The sequence below is a fragment of the Hemicordylus capensis genome, chromosome 6 (genome assembly GCF_027244095.1).
Source record: "Hemicordylus capensis ecotype Gifberg chromosome 6, rHemCap1.1.pri, whole genome shotgun sequence".
Lineage (NCBI taxonomy): Eukaryota > Metazoa > Chordata > Lepidosauria > Squamata > Cordylidae > Hemicordylus > Hemicordylus capensis.
The window spans coordinates 49,288,194-49,301,525 of record NC_069662.1 but is presented as its reverse complement, the minus strand read 5'-3'; the positions used below and the strand labels follow the sequence as shown (position 1 = coordinate 49,301,525).

At 45.4% G+C, this 13,332-nt stretch overlaps 1 protein-coding gene and 1 long non-coding RNA gene across 8 annotated transcripts in view; one reads left to right on the top strand and one right to left on the bottom strand.

The window, feature by feature from the left end:
- The window catches only part of LOC128330418 (uncharacterized), a 19,696-nt gene extending 19,298 nt beyond the window's left edge, over positions 1 to 398 (bottom strand). Inside the window, exon 1 of the long non-coding RNA XR_008310077.1 lies at positions 158 to 398. This is a non-coding gene — a long non-coding RNA (uncharacterized LOC128330418). The remainder of the gene's footprint in view (positions 1 to 157) is intronic.
- LOC128330414 (uncharacterized) overlaps positions 1 to 13,332 on the top strand; it is a 14,124-nt gene extending 792 nt beyond the window's left edge. Inside the window, exons 1-6 of one of the 7 annotated variants that reach the window (XM_053263286.1) lie at positions 48 to 303; positions 7,638 to 7,782; positions 8,382 to 8,481; positions 9,173 to 9,236; positions 9,684 to 9,927; positions 9,982 to 13,332. In XM_053263286.1, the coding sequence (XP_053119261.1) occupies positions 11,399 to 12,439 (1,041 nt within the window). In that variant the 5' untranslated portion in view covers positions 48 to 303; positions 7,638 to 7,782; positions 8,382 to 8,481; ... (1 more) ...; positions 9,684 to 9,927; positions 9,982 to 11,398 and the 3' untranslated portion in view covers positions 12,440 to 13,332. The other 6 variants (XM_053263280.1, XM_053263283.1, XM_053263279.1 and 3 more) reach the window with 6 other exon arrangements.

Genomic DNA, 13,332 nt, shown 5'->3' with positions numbered 1-13,332 from the left:
TTCTGGGAACTGTAGTTCAAGAACAGTTGCGGGGCCTAAGTTGAGCAGGCCTGCCTCAGGGGAATATCTTGCAGTGCTCACACATGTAGTCTCCTATTCAAATGCAAACCAGGGTGGACCCTGCTTAGCAAAGGTCCTATACCAGTTGTTTACTGACCTGAGGGCGCCAAGGAAGTGCCTAATCAGAACAACCTGTCATCTCAGGAATGCAGCAGGCCCAAACTCCATTTCCAAATGGGCTAAGAAGATGGCTATGTTTCTGGTCTGGAGAGATGCAGTGAAGCACACCAAATGTCTAACGGAGTGAGTCTAGCAACAATACATGCACAACCTAGCAGGCCTTAATTCAATGGCAGAGGCCAGAGGGTGCTTCTTTTCAGCGTTGCTGAAAAGGAGGTCCTCAGGCAGTTGGCAGAGAGCAGTGGAGACTTTTTTCTAGCAGGGTTGGGGGAAGTGGGCTCCCTGGTGGCTGAGAGCTGGGACTAGGCTGGTTTGCCCCTGGCCTAGATTTTACTTTGGGATGCAACTTCTCTGGGGCCCTCAGTCCTCTAATCAATGGTTGAGGGTGCTTTCCTTCAGCTCTGCTATCAAGAGGCAGCTGCCAGCTGGAGCAGAAGAGAGTGCTTTATGGCAGGAAGGGTGCTTCTTCTATGGCTGATGATTGGGGCTAGGGTGGTCTTCCCTTTGGAAGATCAGGCTACCGATCTTCAAGGGAGGCAGCTGCTGCATTGGTGAACCTGGAGAAGCAACTTTCGTATAGAGATGCAATGCCAGAAACTGCTTCTCCTGTTTAATGAATGCCTGCCATGCAATTATTAAAAGCACAGGAGGCAAAACAAACCAATATGAAACCGGATTAGCTGAAATAAGTAGGACTAGTCACAGGCCTATGCAACCCCACCCCTGGCAAGAAAACTCCTATGGATTCCTCATGAATTGGAGACTCATGTGGAACTTAACAGGATCGGGGCCTTCTTGCACCTTGCAAGCTTGTCATCACTCATTTCTAGCAGCACCCAAATAATTTCAGGGGCCTCATTTACTTCATTTATATGTATTCAAAACATTATATGCATAAAGCCTTCATAAAGGCTGCAACTTATACACACATGCTTGGGAGTAAATGAACCAAATGAGCTATGCTTCCACGTAGAAGTGCCTAGGATGGTCTGTAAAAAAAGCAAGTGTTAGTCTCCACCCAGAGGAAAGCAAACTTTACTTTCCCCTTTAACACTTGACCAGAGTGGTAAAGAGGGAAATTACAATCAAATGTTGATAAGATACAGCTGATACTTGGATAGGTTTCTGCTTATATAAGGAATGCTGCTTTAGCAGCCTTCATTTCAGCAAGTTTGCTGCATTTATATAAGGTAAGTTATTAGTTTTTTCTTAAATGTGTTCTTTATCTTTTACAAGTACTCCTATATATTTCATTATAGTAATAGCAGTGCTGTTTCCCTGTCATGCAGCTAATTGGGCTAGGTTAAACAAAAGTAGTAAAATAAGAGACTAGCTGAGATACACACAGGAGAAGTTCCTTTCTGAATAGTGTGTCTGGTTTCTATGGCATTCTATTGTTTAGCTTAAGAAAAAACATTTTCTTGAACTACTACAGAGCAAGAAAAGAGGCTTTCTTTGTAGTATAAAATAAGCTGGTTGTTGTTTAGTAACAAAATGGTATTGTGACACTAAACCTAAAGCCAGGTTTATAGAAGTATCTTTAAAAAACAACAATAACCCTGATTTCTGCAGTACAATACTCAACACGTTTTTTAAAAACTCAACGGAGTTCAGTAGGACTCAAGTGTGTTTAGGACTGCAGCCTGAATCATGTTTGCTAATCCCAGTTTAATTGTATACTAGGACAGGGAAGTTGTTGTGCTGTATCTTGAGCTATACTGTATTAGGCTGCTTGTAGGCTGGAGCTGGGCCCAAAGGATTTTTCCTTTTTCAGGGTGTCACTTGTGCTTTTGAAGGTCCTCTTGGTATAATACAGCAGCTGTGAGTTCTTATCTTGACTATGTTCTACCAGAGACTGGCTCCAATCTCAAACAATTAGGATTTTTTTCCTGTTCACCCCCCAACTTGGGACCTTGTGTTGCTGGTAGGGGGGTAGTCTTCGTATTTCACATCTATCCTTCCTCTGCAGTCATTTCCTGTAAGAAGTGCATCATGTGAACACTCATGTTGCTAGGATTACATTTGTTTATATGTGGATCGCCCAAGGTATTACAGTGCCTGGGATGGGGTGCAGAAAGTTGCCTTGCTTCATCTCTGTGGGAGCCAGACCACAAAACCAAGCCTTGCAAAATGGTGTCGGTGGGGTGGGGGGAAGGAAGGAAGGTTGCTAGCATCTGCCTTTTCTTCCTTTTGTGTTGCTCACAGGGTTTGCATCTTGCCACCCTGTTGGTACCCCACTAATCTGCTGCCTGAGGTTAATGACCTTTAGCAGGGGGTGATGGGAGTCGTAGTCCAACATCTGGGGAGCCAGTATTGGCAACCCCTAGTCTAGACAATCTACTGACTGCTGACAGTTCTCCAGTGCTTCAAACAGGAGGTGCCTCCTTCCCCGGAGATCCCAGGCATTGTACATAGAACCTTATGCTCTACCACTGAATTTTGGCCCTAAAGTAAGGCAGGACTCCTGTGCCTTTAATAGTTTGGCATGTGTAGCTTTTTTCACCTGCAAATGATGAGCTGCACCTTGCAAATTCCCTCTTCTACTCTCACATGTTGAAGGCAGAGGAGTCCTGCTCTGGGGGTGGGGGATAAGCATGGTCTGAAGGCCAGTGTGGTGTAGTGGTTAGAGTGCTGGACTAGGACCAGGGAGACCCGAGTTCAAATCCCCATTCAGCCATGAAACTAGCTGGGTGACTCTGGGCCAGTCACTTCTCTCTTAGCCTAACCTACTTCACAGGGTTGTTGTGAAAGAGAAACTCAAGTATGTAGTACACCGCTCTGGGCTCCTTGGAGGAAGAGTGGGATATAAATGTAATAATAATAAAGTAAAAATAATAATGGAGAAATAAGCCCCTGCATGGTCAATATTTGCACAATATAAATGGAAAATCAGACATCACCAAGACCTGGCAATGGCTGGTTACTTGAAGAAAGAAACAGAGGGTTTAATACTGGCTGCACAAGAACAGGCACTAAGAACAAATGCAATAAGAGCAAAAGTAGAAAAATCCACAACAAACAGCAAGTGCTGCCTTTGTAAAGAAGCAGATGAAACAGTGGACCACCTAATCAGGTGTTGTAAAAAGATCGCACAGACTGACTACAAACAAAGGTAGGGATGTGCGAAACGTTTCGGATACAAAACGTTTTGTACCCAAAACAGCCTGTTTCGGGTGTTTTGTAGACAAAACAAAACACCCATTTCCCAGATCCAAAAGTTTTGTAAACAAAACGTCCCTGTTTTGGCTACAAAACATTTTGTTGTTTCGGACCTCCATTTTGTAATGATCTCTGAGTCAGTCTCCATTTTGTGTTTGACATCTCTTTGAATTTTCCAGCCTTCTGATCGGTGACCTAAATCATGGGCTGACCTGCTGACAATCCCTCCTTGTTCCCCATTGGCTCTTTTGCTTCTTGTCACTCTTTACTAACCCCACATTGGCCAGGGGAAGGGTTGCTAACCCATGGGGTGCTTGGTTCTGTTGTTTCTGTGGTGTTCTGAGTGTAGATTCTCTGGTAGCATATGAGAGTGGATTCATGGTTTGTTATTGAAAATCTCATATGCTACCAGAGAATCTACAATGAACACCTCAGAAACACAAAACCCAGTACCCCACAGGCTTGTGGGTATGGAGGTGGTTGGCACCCTATGTGCACTACACAACCCCTTGCTCTGGGAAACCCCATTGCCCCCCAAGTGGAATTATGGGGCTGCTGAAACCTCCATTATTCCCTATGGGAGAAATCTTAAAAGACACGTAAACTTCAACAATTCACAAAAGATCAGCCCTTTGCCCAATGGAGAGGAGAACTGGTCTTGTGGCTGAGCATGACTTGTCTCTATAGCTAAGCAGGATCTGCCCTGGTTGCATATGAATGGGAGACTTGATGTGTGAGCACTGCAAGATATTCCCCTCAGGGGATGAAGCCGCTCTGGGAAGAGCAGAAGGTTTCAAGTTCCCTCCCTGGCTTCTCCAAGATAGGGCTGAGAGAGATTCCTGCCTGCAGCCTTGGAGAAGCCGCTGCCAGTCTGTGAAGACAATACTGAGCTAGATAGACCAATGGTCTGACTCAGTATATGGCAGTTTCCTATGTTCCTAATTCTTTTGAGATAATTCTGGAAGTTTCCTTGCCCCCATTGGGCACTACCACCCACCACACTCCACTCTCGGTCATCCCTTTCCCCTTGATTTGAAGCGATACATTTGCTGGAATCCCCATTATTCCCTATGGGAAAATTTTTAAAGATGTGTAAACTTTAAAAATTCACAAAAAATCAGCCCTTTGCCTAATTCCTTTGAAATTTGGGTGGTAGCTTCCACCCATTGGACACTACCACCACCACCCACTCTTTTTTCCCTGGGACGCTTTTTAAAAATCCAAATTGATCCGGATTCGGAAAATTTGGGTACAAAACAAAACGGGGGTGTTTCGATTAGGATACAAATCGAAACAAGAAAATTCCAAAATGCACACCCCTTAAAAAAAAAAAAAGGCATGACAAGGTAGCAGGGATGATACACTGGAACATCTGCAAAAAAATACAAGCTACCTGTAGCCAAAAATTGGTGGGACCATAAAATTGAAAAAGTTGTAGAAAATGAAGATGCAAAAATATTATGGGACTTCTGACTACAAACAGACAAACATCTGCCACACAATACACCAGATATAACTGTAGTCGAGAAGGAAGAAAAACAAGTCAAAATAATCGACATAGCAATACCAGGGGATAGCAGAATAGAAGAAAAAGAAATAGAAAAAAATCACCAAATACAAAGATCTACAAATTGAAATTGAAAGGCTGTGGCAGAAAAAGACCAAAATAATCCCAGTGGTAATTGGCACCCTAGGTGCAATTCCAAAAAAACTTGAAGAGCACCTCGACACCATAGGGGCCACAGAAATCACCATCAGCCAATTACAAAAAGCAACTTTACTGGGAACAGCCTATATTTTGTGACGATATCTATAATAACCAACAGTATTTATGATAAAATTCAGCCATCCCAGGTCCTTGGGAAGGACTCGATGTCTGGATAAAAACAAACCAGTCAATAACACCTGTCTGACTGTGTAAACAAGAATAATAAATAATAAATGTGATATCTTAATGAAGCTAAGCAGATTTAGATGTGGTCAGTGCCTGGCTGAGGGACCTCCTAGGAGCCCCACGTATACAACTTTAAAAGGAAGGTGGGATGTAAGCTACATTTTCTATGTATTTTACACCTTTTAAAGGCTTCTGTCTGTAGAAAGCCGATAGCTTTGCACTAGGCAGTTACAGAGGGGTGCAAAGTGCAGGAAAACCATCATCTTGATACTTTGCTGAAACTATTAGAACAGTTAGTGATTTGTGCCGATATCGATATCTCCTCTTCTTTCTCCTCATGCGGTTTGTTTTTCTCTCTCAACTTAATCTCTTACCTTGTACCAGGTAAGATGACAGGTGAGAAAATGCCAGCAGCATTTTGAAGACATAAATCAGAATCTAATGACCTGGGGGAGGGAGCAGATAAACAACCAAGTATCTTATACATGTTTCATTTCTTATGTAGGGGTGTTTTGAGGTCAGGAAGTAATAGTTGAGGGGTTGAGTGAATTATCTTCTGCAGTAGAACCACGTGATGGCTTAGCAAGCAGCTGCTTCCTAAGTCAGAAAAGAGATTCTGCAGAGGCTTGTATTGGTGGTCCTTGGCATGTGGTATGTATAAGTAACTGGAAAGGCATCTGATTTAACTTTGCCAGTCAGATACAAGGTTTAGGACTCTGATTCTGCCCCAGCTGCTCTCTTTTCTTAGAGTTTGGCTTTTCCCCATCCTTCTAAAGGAGTTGTGTAAAACACACTTTAGCTAACTGCTGAATGTCCATTGTATAAAGTCCTACTTTTTCTCACTGGAAGAGAACAGTTGTAGCTCCAGTATACACAAAGGAACTTACTGGAATTAAAAGGAACTAGCCGACCCCGCACAGAGCATCTGTGCGCTCTTCCCCCACCTTCTGCCCCAGTCTCTGGCAGGCACCAATTCTCCTGGGTGCACCTCAGCCAATCAGCTGGGCGCCGGGACGCACATTCCAAGGCTCACCCAGGAGAATTAAATATATAGATGGGTGAAATTGCTATGGCCAGAGACGCATCCTTGCCTCTCGTGGTGAAATATTAACAGTTCTGTTAGATCGTTGGCAAAAAGCTTTGTGGAGCATGTTAGATGGTTACTTTGTAGGGGCCACGTGTCTTGGCACAGTCAGCCATGAAACCCTGAGCTTGGGGAAACTGCCTTCTACCGTCTGCAATAGAGTGATGTCCTCCCACTATGTGCTCCAGGGTGGATCCAAGCGTGTGTGTGTGTGTGTGCAAGGGTGCAGTTGCACCCCCTGTGAATGAATGTTGAGTTTCTTGCAGATCTGCAGTAGCAGAGAAAAAGAGGGTGAACTTTTCTCCCAGCCCTATTGGTTTTGCTGGCGTCTTGTGAGTGATGTCCTCCCACTATGTGCTCCAGGGGTGGATCCAAGCGGGGTGTGTGTGTGTGTGCAAGGGTGCAGTTGCACCCTCTGTGAATGAATGTTGAGCTTCTTGCAGATCTGCAGTAGCAGAGAAAAAGAAGGTGAACTTTTCTCCCAGCCCTATTGGTTTTGCTGGCGTCTTATGCTCCTGCCCCGCTTGGAATCTGTATGGAACTGCTGAGCCCAGGAAGTGGGCTGTTGGGCTCCCTCCAAAGAGGAAAGTCGCACATTTTGTTAAAAAAAACAACCAACCCTTTGCTGTTTGTTTGATTTGTGTGTGATTTGTTCCCCTTGGTCAAGCTACTGTGTTGCTCACTCTCTCCCCATCCCCATGAACCCTGTTTGTGTTTTACATGTGAGAGAAGTCCTATCCTGTGCGTGTGAGAGTGAGTTTTAAGCTTGGGGGGAAAAAAAACACATTTTCAAGGTATGCCAAAACTTCTAGTGTAAACTTGTAAGAAAAACCCTCCCCATCCCAACAGTATACCTTGTTGTGAGGAAACTAGTTGGTGCAAAAATATTAAAAGCTTTGAAAAAGAATGGGGGAGTGGGAATCTGTTTTTGTTTCTGAAGATACACTGCTTATAGCTCTAATCTGGTCTCTGTGTGTGGGTTTCTTTCTCTCCCCCCCCCCTTATTAAAGATATTTATATGCTGCTTTTTTAGCAACAGAGTTCTCAGAATGGCTTAAATAGCAAAATATGAGAAAATGGTTCTCTTGGCATGTTTCCCCTTTTAAAGATCACTATTTTATTTTGCTTTGTGCTTGTAACAGGCTCCCCCACCAAAAGTCTATTTTTGTACAATTGCTTCAAAATAAGTCTTTGCAAATCAGTTCACAAGAAACTCATTTTTAAAACTCCCTTGTACGTGAAATGATTGGTTGTCTTTAAATTCTGCAAAATTGATGGAAGACTGCTAATGGTCCTGCTTTTGTGGCCTTAATTCCACAGGGTGCAATGCTACTGTCTTGGCTTACGGGCAGATGGGCTCCAGGAAAACATATTCCATGGGATGGGCCTACACAGTCAGCAAAGACAACGATCCCATCCCACTGTGGGAATCATCCCTCAGGTGATTGAGCTGCTCTTCCAGGAGGTGAGAGAGAAGACAGAGTGGCAGTTCTCTGTGAAGTTCTCCTATTTTGAGGTAGAAATCACTGATACATTTAGCATGCCTACACGTGCCCTGGGAATGAATCTGCCTACCAAACAAGGGGCGTAACTATGGGGGGGGGGCAGGCAGGGCACGTGTCCTGGGTGCCACCTGGTAGGGGGTGCCAAAAAGTGCCCCCACAGATCCCCTGCCTTTCCCGAAAATATTTTTAATTGAGCACAGCAGCAGTCTGCAAAGAGCAGTCCGCAGCCGCGCACAGTCCGCGTGTGGGTGGCGCTGCCCCCTGGTCCCGGTCCCGCCCCCCCCCCCCATTGCTTGGCTTTGGCTCTGGGCGCCTAAAGTTTGCAGTGGCTGCCTGCTGCTGCTTCGGCGTCGGCAACGCAATGGACCTCTCTTTGTCTCTTTCTTCTTTGTCACATCTGCTCACTCCCTGCCCCGCCACCAGTCGGGAGGAGGACACGCCGTGCATGTGTGTCTGGGAGGAGAGCTCGCCACCTGCACATGGACTTTGTCTTGCGTGCATCAGCGACCACGAGGCAGGGTGGGAGTCGGACTAGAGCGTTTGTGTTGCTGCTGCCTAGGGCTGTGTCTGTGTGTGCGCACATTGGACAAGGAGCGGAGGAAGGATTCAAAAGGAGGAGGACTGCCTGCCTCATCACAATGCAATAAAGCATGGACAAGGTGTGTGTGTGATGATCTCTTTAATATATTTGAAATTTACTGTGTTAACTTGGGTGGGCCTGGGGGGCATTGCGCTTGTCTGTCTCTGCTCAGCAGAGGCTCCCATCCCCGCCTCTGCCAGGCTCATGCGGGGCTCTCCTCCTCCTTGCTCAACCTTAAAGGTTGCGTGCAAAACACTCGAGGGGGGATTCGGAGCGGAGTTTTATTCTTCCAAGGAACGGTGGGCGGGCGAATGCGAAATCTTGTCCTCTCTGCTCTCCCGGCCAACGTTGGTCGGTTTCTGTGGGGCGGGGAGGGCCAGCGAGCTGCTCGGGGGGCGAAAGGAGCGAATGGATAGGCGCTCGGAGTTGGAGGAGATGAGAGCTCGGGGAGGGCCGGCAGCACGTACGGCTGTGTCTAGCTCCGTCCTGACCGGCTGGCTGGTGGGAAGGATGTCACTCAGGTGACGGGGGAAACAGCAGCCTTCGCTGTCGCAAGAGCTGGAGGGCACTGCGAACTATTTCCAAAATGTCTGGATCCAGGGGGCATGTTGGAGAAAGGAGCGCCAGACACAGACGTTCTCCTCCTCCAGCCCATCCTCCGAGCGCCCCTCCCTTCCTCTCTGACTGGGAAGAAAAAATGTTGGAAACTTTTGATTTCCCTTGCCAGACACTCTTTCTAAATACTATTTTCTCTCAAAAAACAATAATAGCACCTCTGCTGACTGGAAGAACTGCAGGCACAACCAACCAGCACTTAGTAACAAGCCTTCTAATGTAAGTAAAGCAAACATTTCTAAGTCAAATGCAATTAGAAACATTTCTAAGTCAAATGCAATTTATTGTAAATGAATTAATTGAAACACTTCAATCATGTCTTTCTCTAGTACTATTAATTGACTTGCATCATCCACAATTTAATAAACCTTTAAAAAAATAATTTAGGATGATGTTCTATTTAATATTTCTTTACTTCATGAGCTGAGCTTCAGTGATGGCGGGGGAGGAATTTAAAATCTTGTCTCTGGGCACAATACAACCTTGCTACGCCCTGACTTCAATACAGAAACAGGTGTCGGGGTGTGCTGGCTCTCAAGAATTCCAGTATACTGGAAAGCATTATTGTGTAACCAGGGGTGTCAAATGCAGACATAGGTGTGGGGGTGCTCTGGGCTCCTTGGAGGAAGAGTGGGATGTCGACATAATGAACAAATTCCCTTATAGATTAGAACATCATGATGCCACGGAAGAAGGCAAGTGGAGCTGAAGGACGGAAGAGGCGGAGGTTGGAGGCAGAGGAAGCCAAGAGGTCGAGCAGGTTCTTCATGCCATTCTTTACAAGGGCCGGAACAAGTAGCTCCACACCACCTTCCACAGTCGCCAGCACCTGCTCCAGTGTTTTCGGAATCCGAAGGTGGATCAAGTGCACATCCGCCACAAGTGGAGGAGGATGTCCAGTCAGATGAAGGTGGATCAAGTGCACATCCGCCACAAGTGGAGGAGGACGTCCAGTCAGATGAAGGTGGATCAAGTGCACATCCGCCACAAGTGGAGGAGGAAGTCCAGTCAGATGAAGAGGCTGCCACAGAGTGTGGATGTGACAGGAGGGGAAGCTGGTGGTGGTGATGTCGAGTCTACTGATGAGAGTGAGACTGAACCCGAGGAGGAGGACACTACGTGTAGTGAACCGGATGCTGACCAAGAGCCTCTAACTGTTAGGCTTGATTGATCGGCATGACATTGGACTTCTGCAGTTTGACAAGGATACTGGAAGACCGGTTCTGCCTGACACGCTGAGAACAGAAATAATAAAGCTGGGTTCAAAGTATTTCCAGAACTCTGAGGGGCCTTTCCTACCAACTAATAACCGTGCAATGAACAAGACTTGGTTCAGGAAGAGATTGGGAAGTGAGGAGGTGACTCGCAAATGGCTGGTCTATTCCCCTTCTAAGAAGTCAGCATTTTGCTTCTGCTGTCTTTTCCTGATCAGACCATCAGTCAACATTGGAGCAGGAAAGTGGATTCAACCACTGGAAAGCACCTGAAAGGATTGCTGTTCATGCGAATGCCAAGAATCATTGGGAGTGCCTTGCACAGTGGAAAGAAATGGAAAGAAATATAGCTGGAAACAGAGGACTCATTGATGTGGAACTTCGGTCACAGATTGAGAAGGAGAAGCAGAGGTGGCGCGAAATCTTGACAAGAATCCTTAACTGCATCAAATACCTTACAACTCAGAACCTGGCTTTGTGAGGACATAGGGAGTCACTTCAGCTAGACAAGGATGATGCCAATGTAGGAAATTTCCTTGGCTTAGTAAAACTAATGGCTACTTGTGACCCAGTCATGAAAGAACACCTGACCCATGTGGAAAGTCATCCTGGATCCCCCTCTTATCTCTCACTGGCAGTCCAGAATGAATTCATCCACCTGATGGCATCCACTGTTCGCAAGAGTCTACTGAGAGGCATTCGCAAAGCAAAATACTATGGCCTCATGTTCAACTCGACTCCTGACCTGGCACACCATGAGCAGATGTCACAAGTAGTTAGATACGTACAAATTGATTATGAGGAATACAGTCCATGTGAGAGAGTCCTTCCTTGGTTTTACCCAGTTAAGCCGGAAGGCTGCTGAGAGCTTGACTGAAGACATCTTGAAAAAGTTAGAGAAGGACGGAATGGAGCTGCAAGATTGTCAGTCACAGTGCTATGACAATGCTGCTGTGATGGCTGGACACAGAAGTGGTGTTGCCAAACGGATACGTGAGAAAAACAACCTGGCAGTGTTTGTAAATTGCGACAATCATTCACTTAACTTGGTGGGTGTACATGCAGCCAAAGAGGATGTGATGATGGTGACATTTTTTTGGAACCATTGATGCCATCTACGTGTTTTTTTCTCGCTCAACACAGCGCTGGCAAAAACTCAGAAACGCCATGCCTGTGTCTGTTAAGTCAGAGTCTGAAACCAGGTGGAGTTCAAGGACGGAAGCAGTGAAGCCAGTCAACAACCACCTGGAGGAGATACTTCAAGTTCTTCTGGACATGACAGATGATGAAGATGAGAACATTGAAACCAGAACTGATGCAAGGCAGCTGCGCAACCACTTGTTGACTTATGATTTTCTGACTCTACTAGGTTTTTGGAATAAGATCCTCATTCGAATTGACCGTGTTCAAAAGAGGCTGCAGGATCCTAGCATGAACTTCCACTATGCTGCTGTGGATTTGAAAGGCCTCCAGGATCGTTTGGATGGTGAGAGAGAAGTGCTGGTCAGTGAGGCACTCAACGTAGGATTTGGTCTCTGTCAAGAATGGGATGTTGACTTTGAAAGATGTCCGAGACGGAAAAAACGAATGGCTGGTGAGAAATCAAGAGACGCTGGGTTAACAGCTAGGGAGGAGATGGAAAGAGTCATGAAGGGAACACTCGACCATCTTCACAGAGAACTGGACGAAAGGTTCACTCGCCTGCATCACACTGATGCCAAGTTTAGGTTCCTTCTCGATATCGAGGGACTGTGCTACAGTGCTGACAGAGAGAACCTAAAGAAGAACTGTGAAATTTTTTGCCAAATGTACAGCACTGATGTTGATGTGGAGCTATATGATGAGATTTTGGACTGCAGAATGTTGCTAGCAGCACGGACCGACATGAGAGTAGCAAGACCGGAACAGCTTCTTGAATTTATAGTTCAATATGGAGATGACGCCATCTTCCCCAACCTCTGCATTGCTATACAGATCATGCTGACCATTGCAGTTTCCGTTGCTAGCTGTGAAAGATTATTCAGCAAGTTAAAGCTGATACTTTCCTATCTGAGAGCTTCCATGGGTCAAGGCAGACTCTTGACATGGGTCAAGGCAGACTCTGATCTTGCTTTGCTGAGCATAGAGAGAGAGGAAACAGACAAAACTAACTTTGATAGCATCATAGACCAATTTGCATCTATGAAAGCAAGGAGGGCCAAGTTATGATTTTCAGGCATGTCATAGTTTGCTAATTAGAAAATTAATGAGCGTGAGTTGCAATTTCTGCATTTTTGGTTATTGGTTGCATTTTTGGTTATTGGTTGCATTTTTGGTTATTGGTTGCATTTTTGGTTAGAATTAGATATACATATCAGGTGGTATAAACATATGAAAAATAAATAAATATCCTGCCTTCTGGCCCCAAAAGGACCCTGATGTGGGAATAATGGAGGCCATGGATAGTAGTTGCTGAGCTGGCTTTCTGTGCAGTCCTGAGCAGGTCTAGCTCGGAAGTAAATCTCATGGAGTACAAGAGGACATCCTCCCCTGGAGGTGCCTAGAATTGCAGCCTTGTTTTCCCTCCTCAAAGCAGAGGCCTCTCCTTCAACCTTTAGTGAGATGAGAGTGTGGGGCTGCCGTGCTATAAATGGCTGGAGTATGTAGTAAAATTATGCAATTAATCTGGATGGCCTTGATTAGAGGGGGGCACTGAGACAAAGATGTCATCTTCTGTAGGTGTTTTGTGGTGGCTTCTTCCCCAGACATGTAGTAAAGGAAGAGTGGACCTTGAGGGAAAGCAAAGCAGCCCTTTTCTCCTCTTCTCTTCCTTCAGATTGTGGGACTAGCAGAAAAAGAAACGACTTGTGCCCAAGACGCTGTCCACTGTCTGGCGTGGGGCCACAACTCCCGGATGGCTATGAACATTCAGTCATCACGTTCTCATGCAGTCTTCACTATCCTCGATTGAGCAGAAATTTAACTTTTTAAATTTTGTTATTAATTTGTTTTAAACTGTTTTTAGCATTTAATTGATTTTAATGTCTTGTTGTTGTGAACCACACTGAGACTTTGGTCTGGGGCGTGGTATACAAATATGTCAAATAAATAAATAAAAGCCA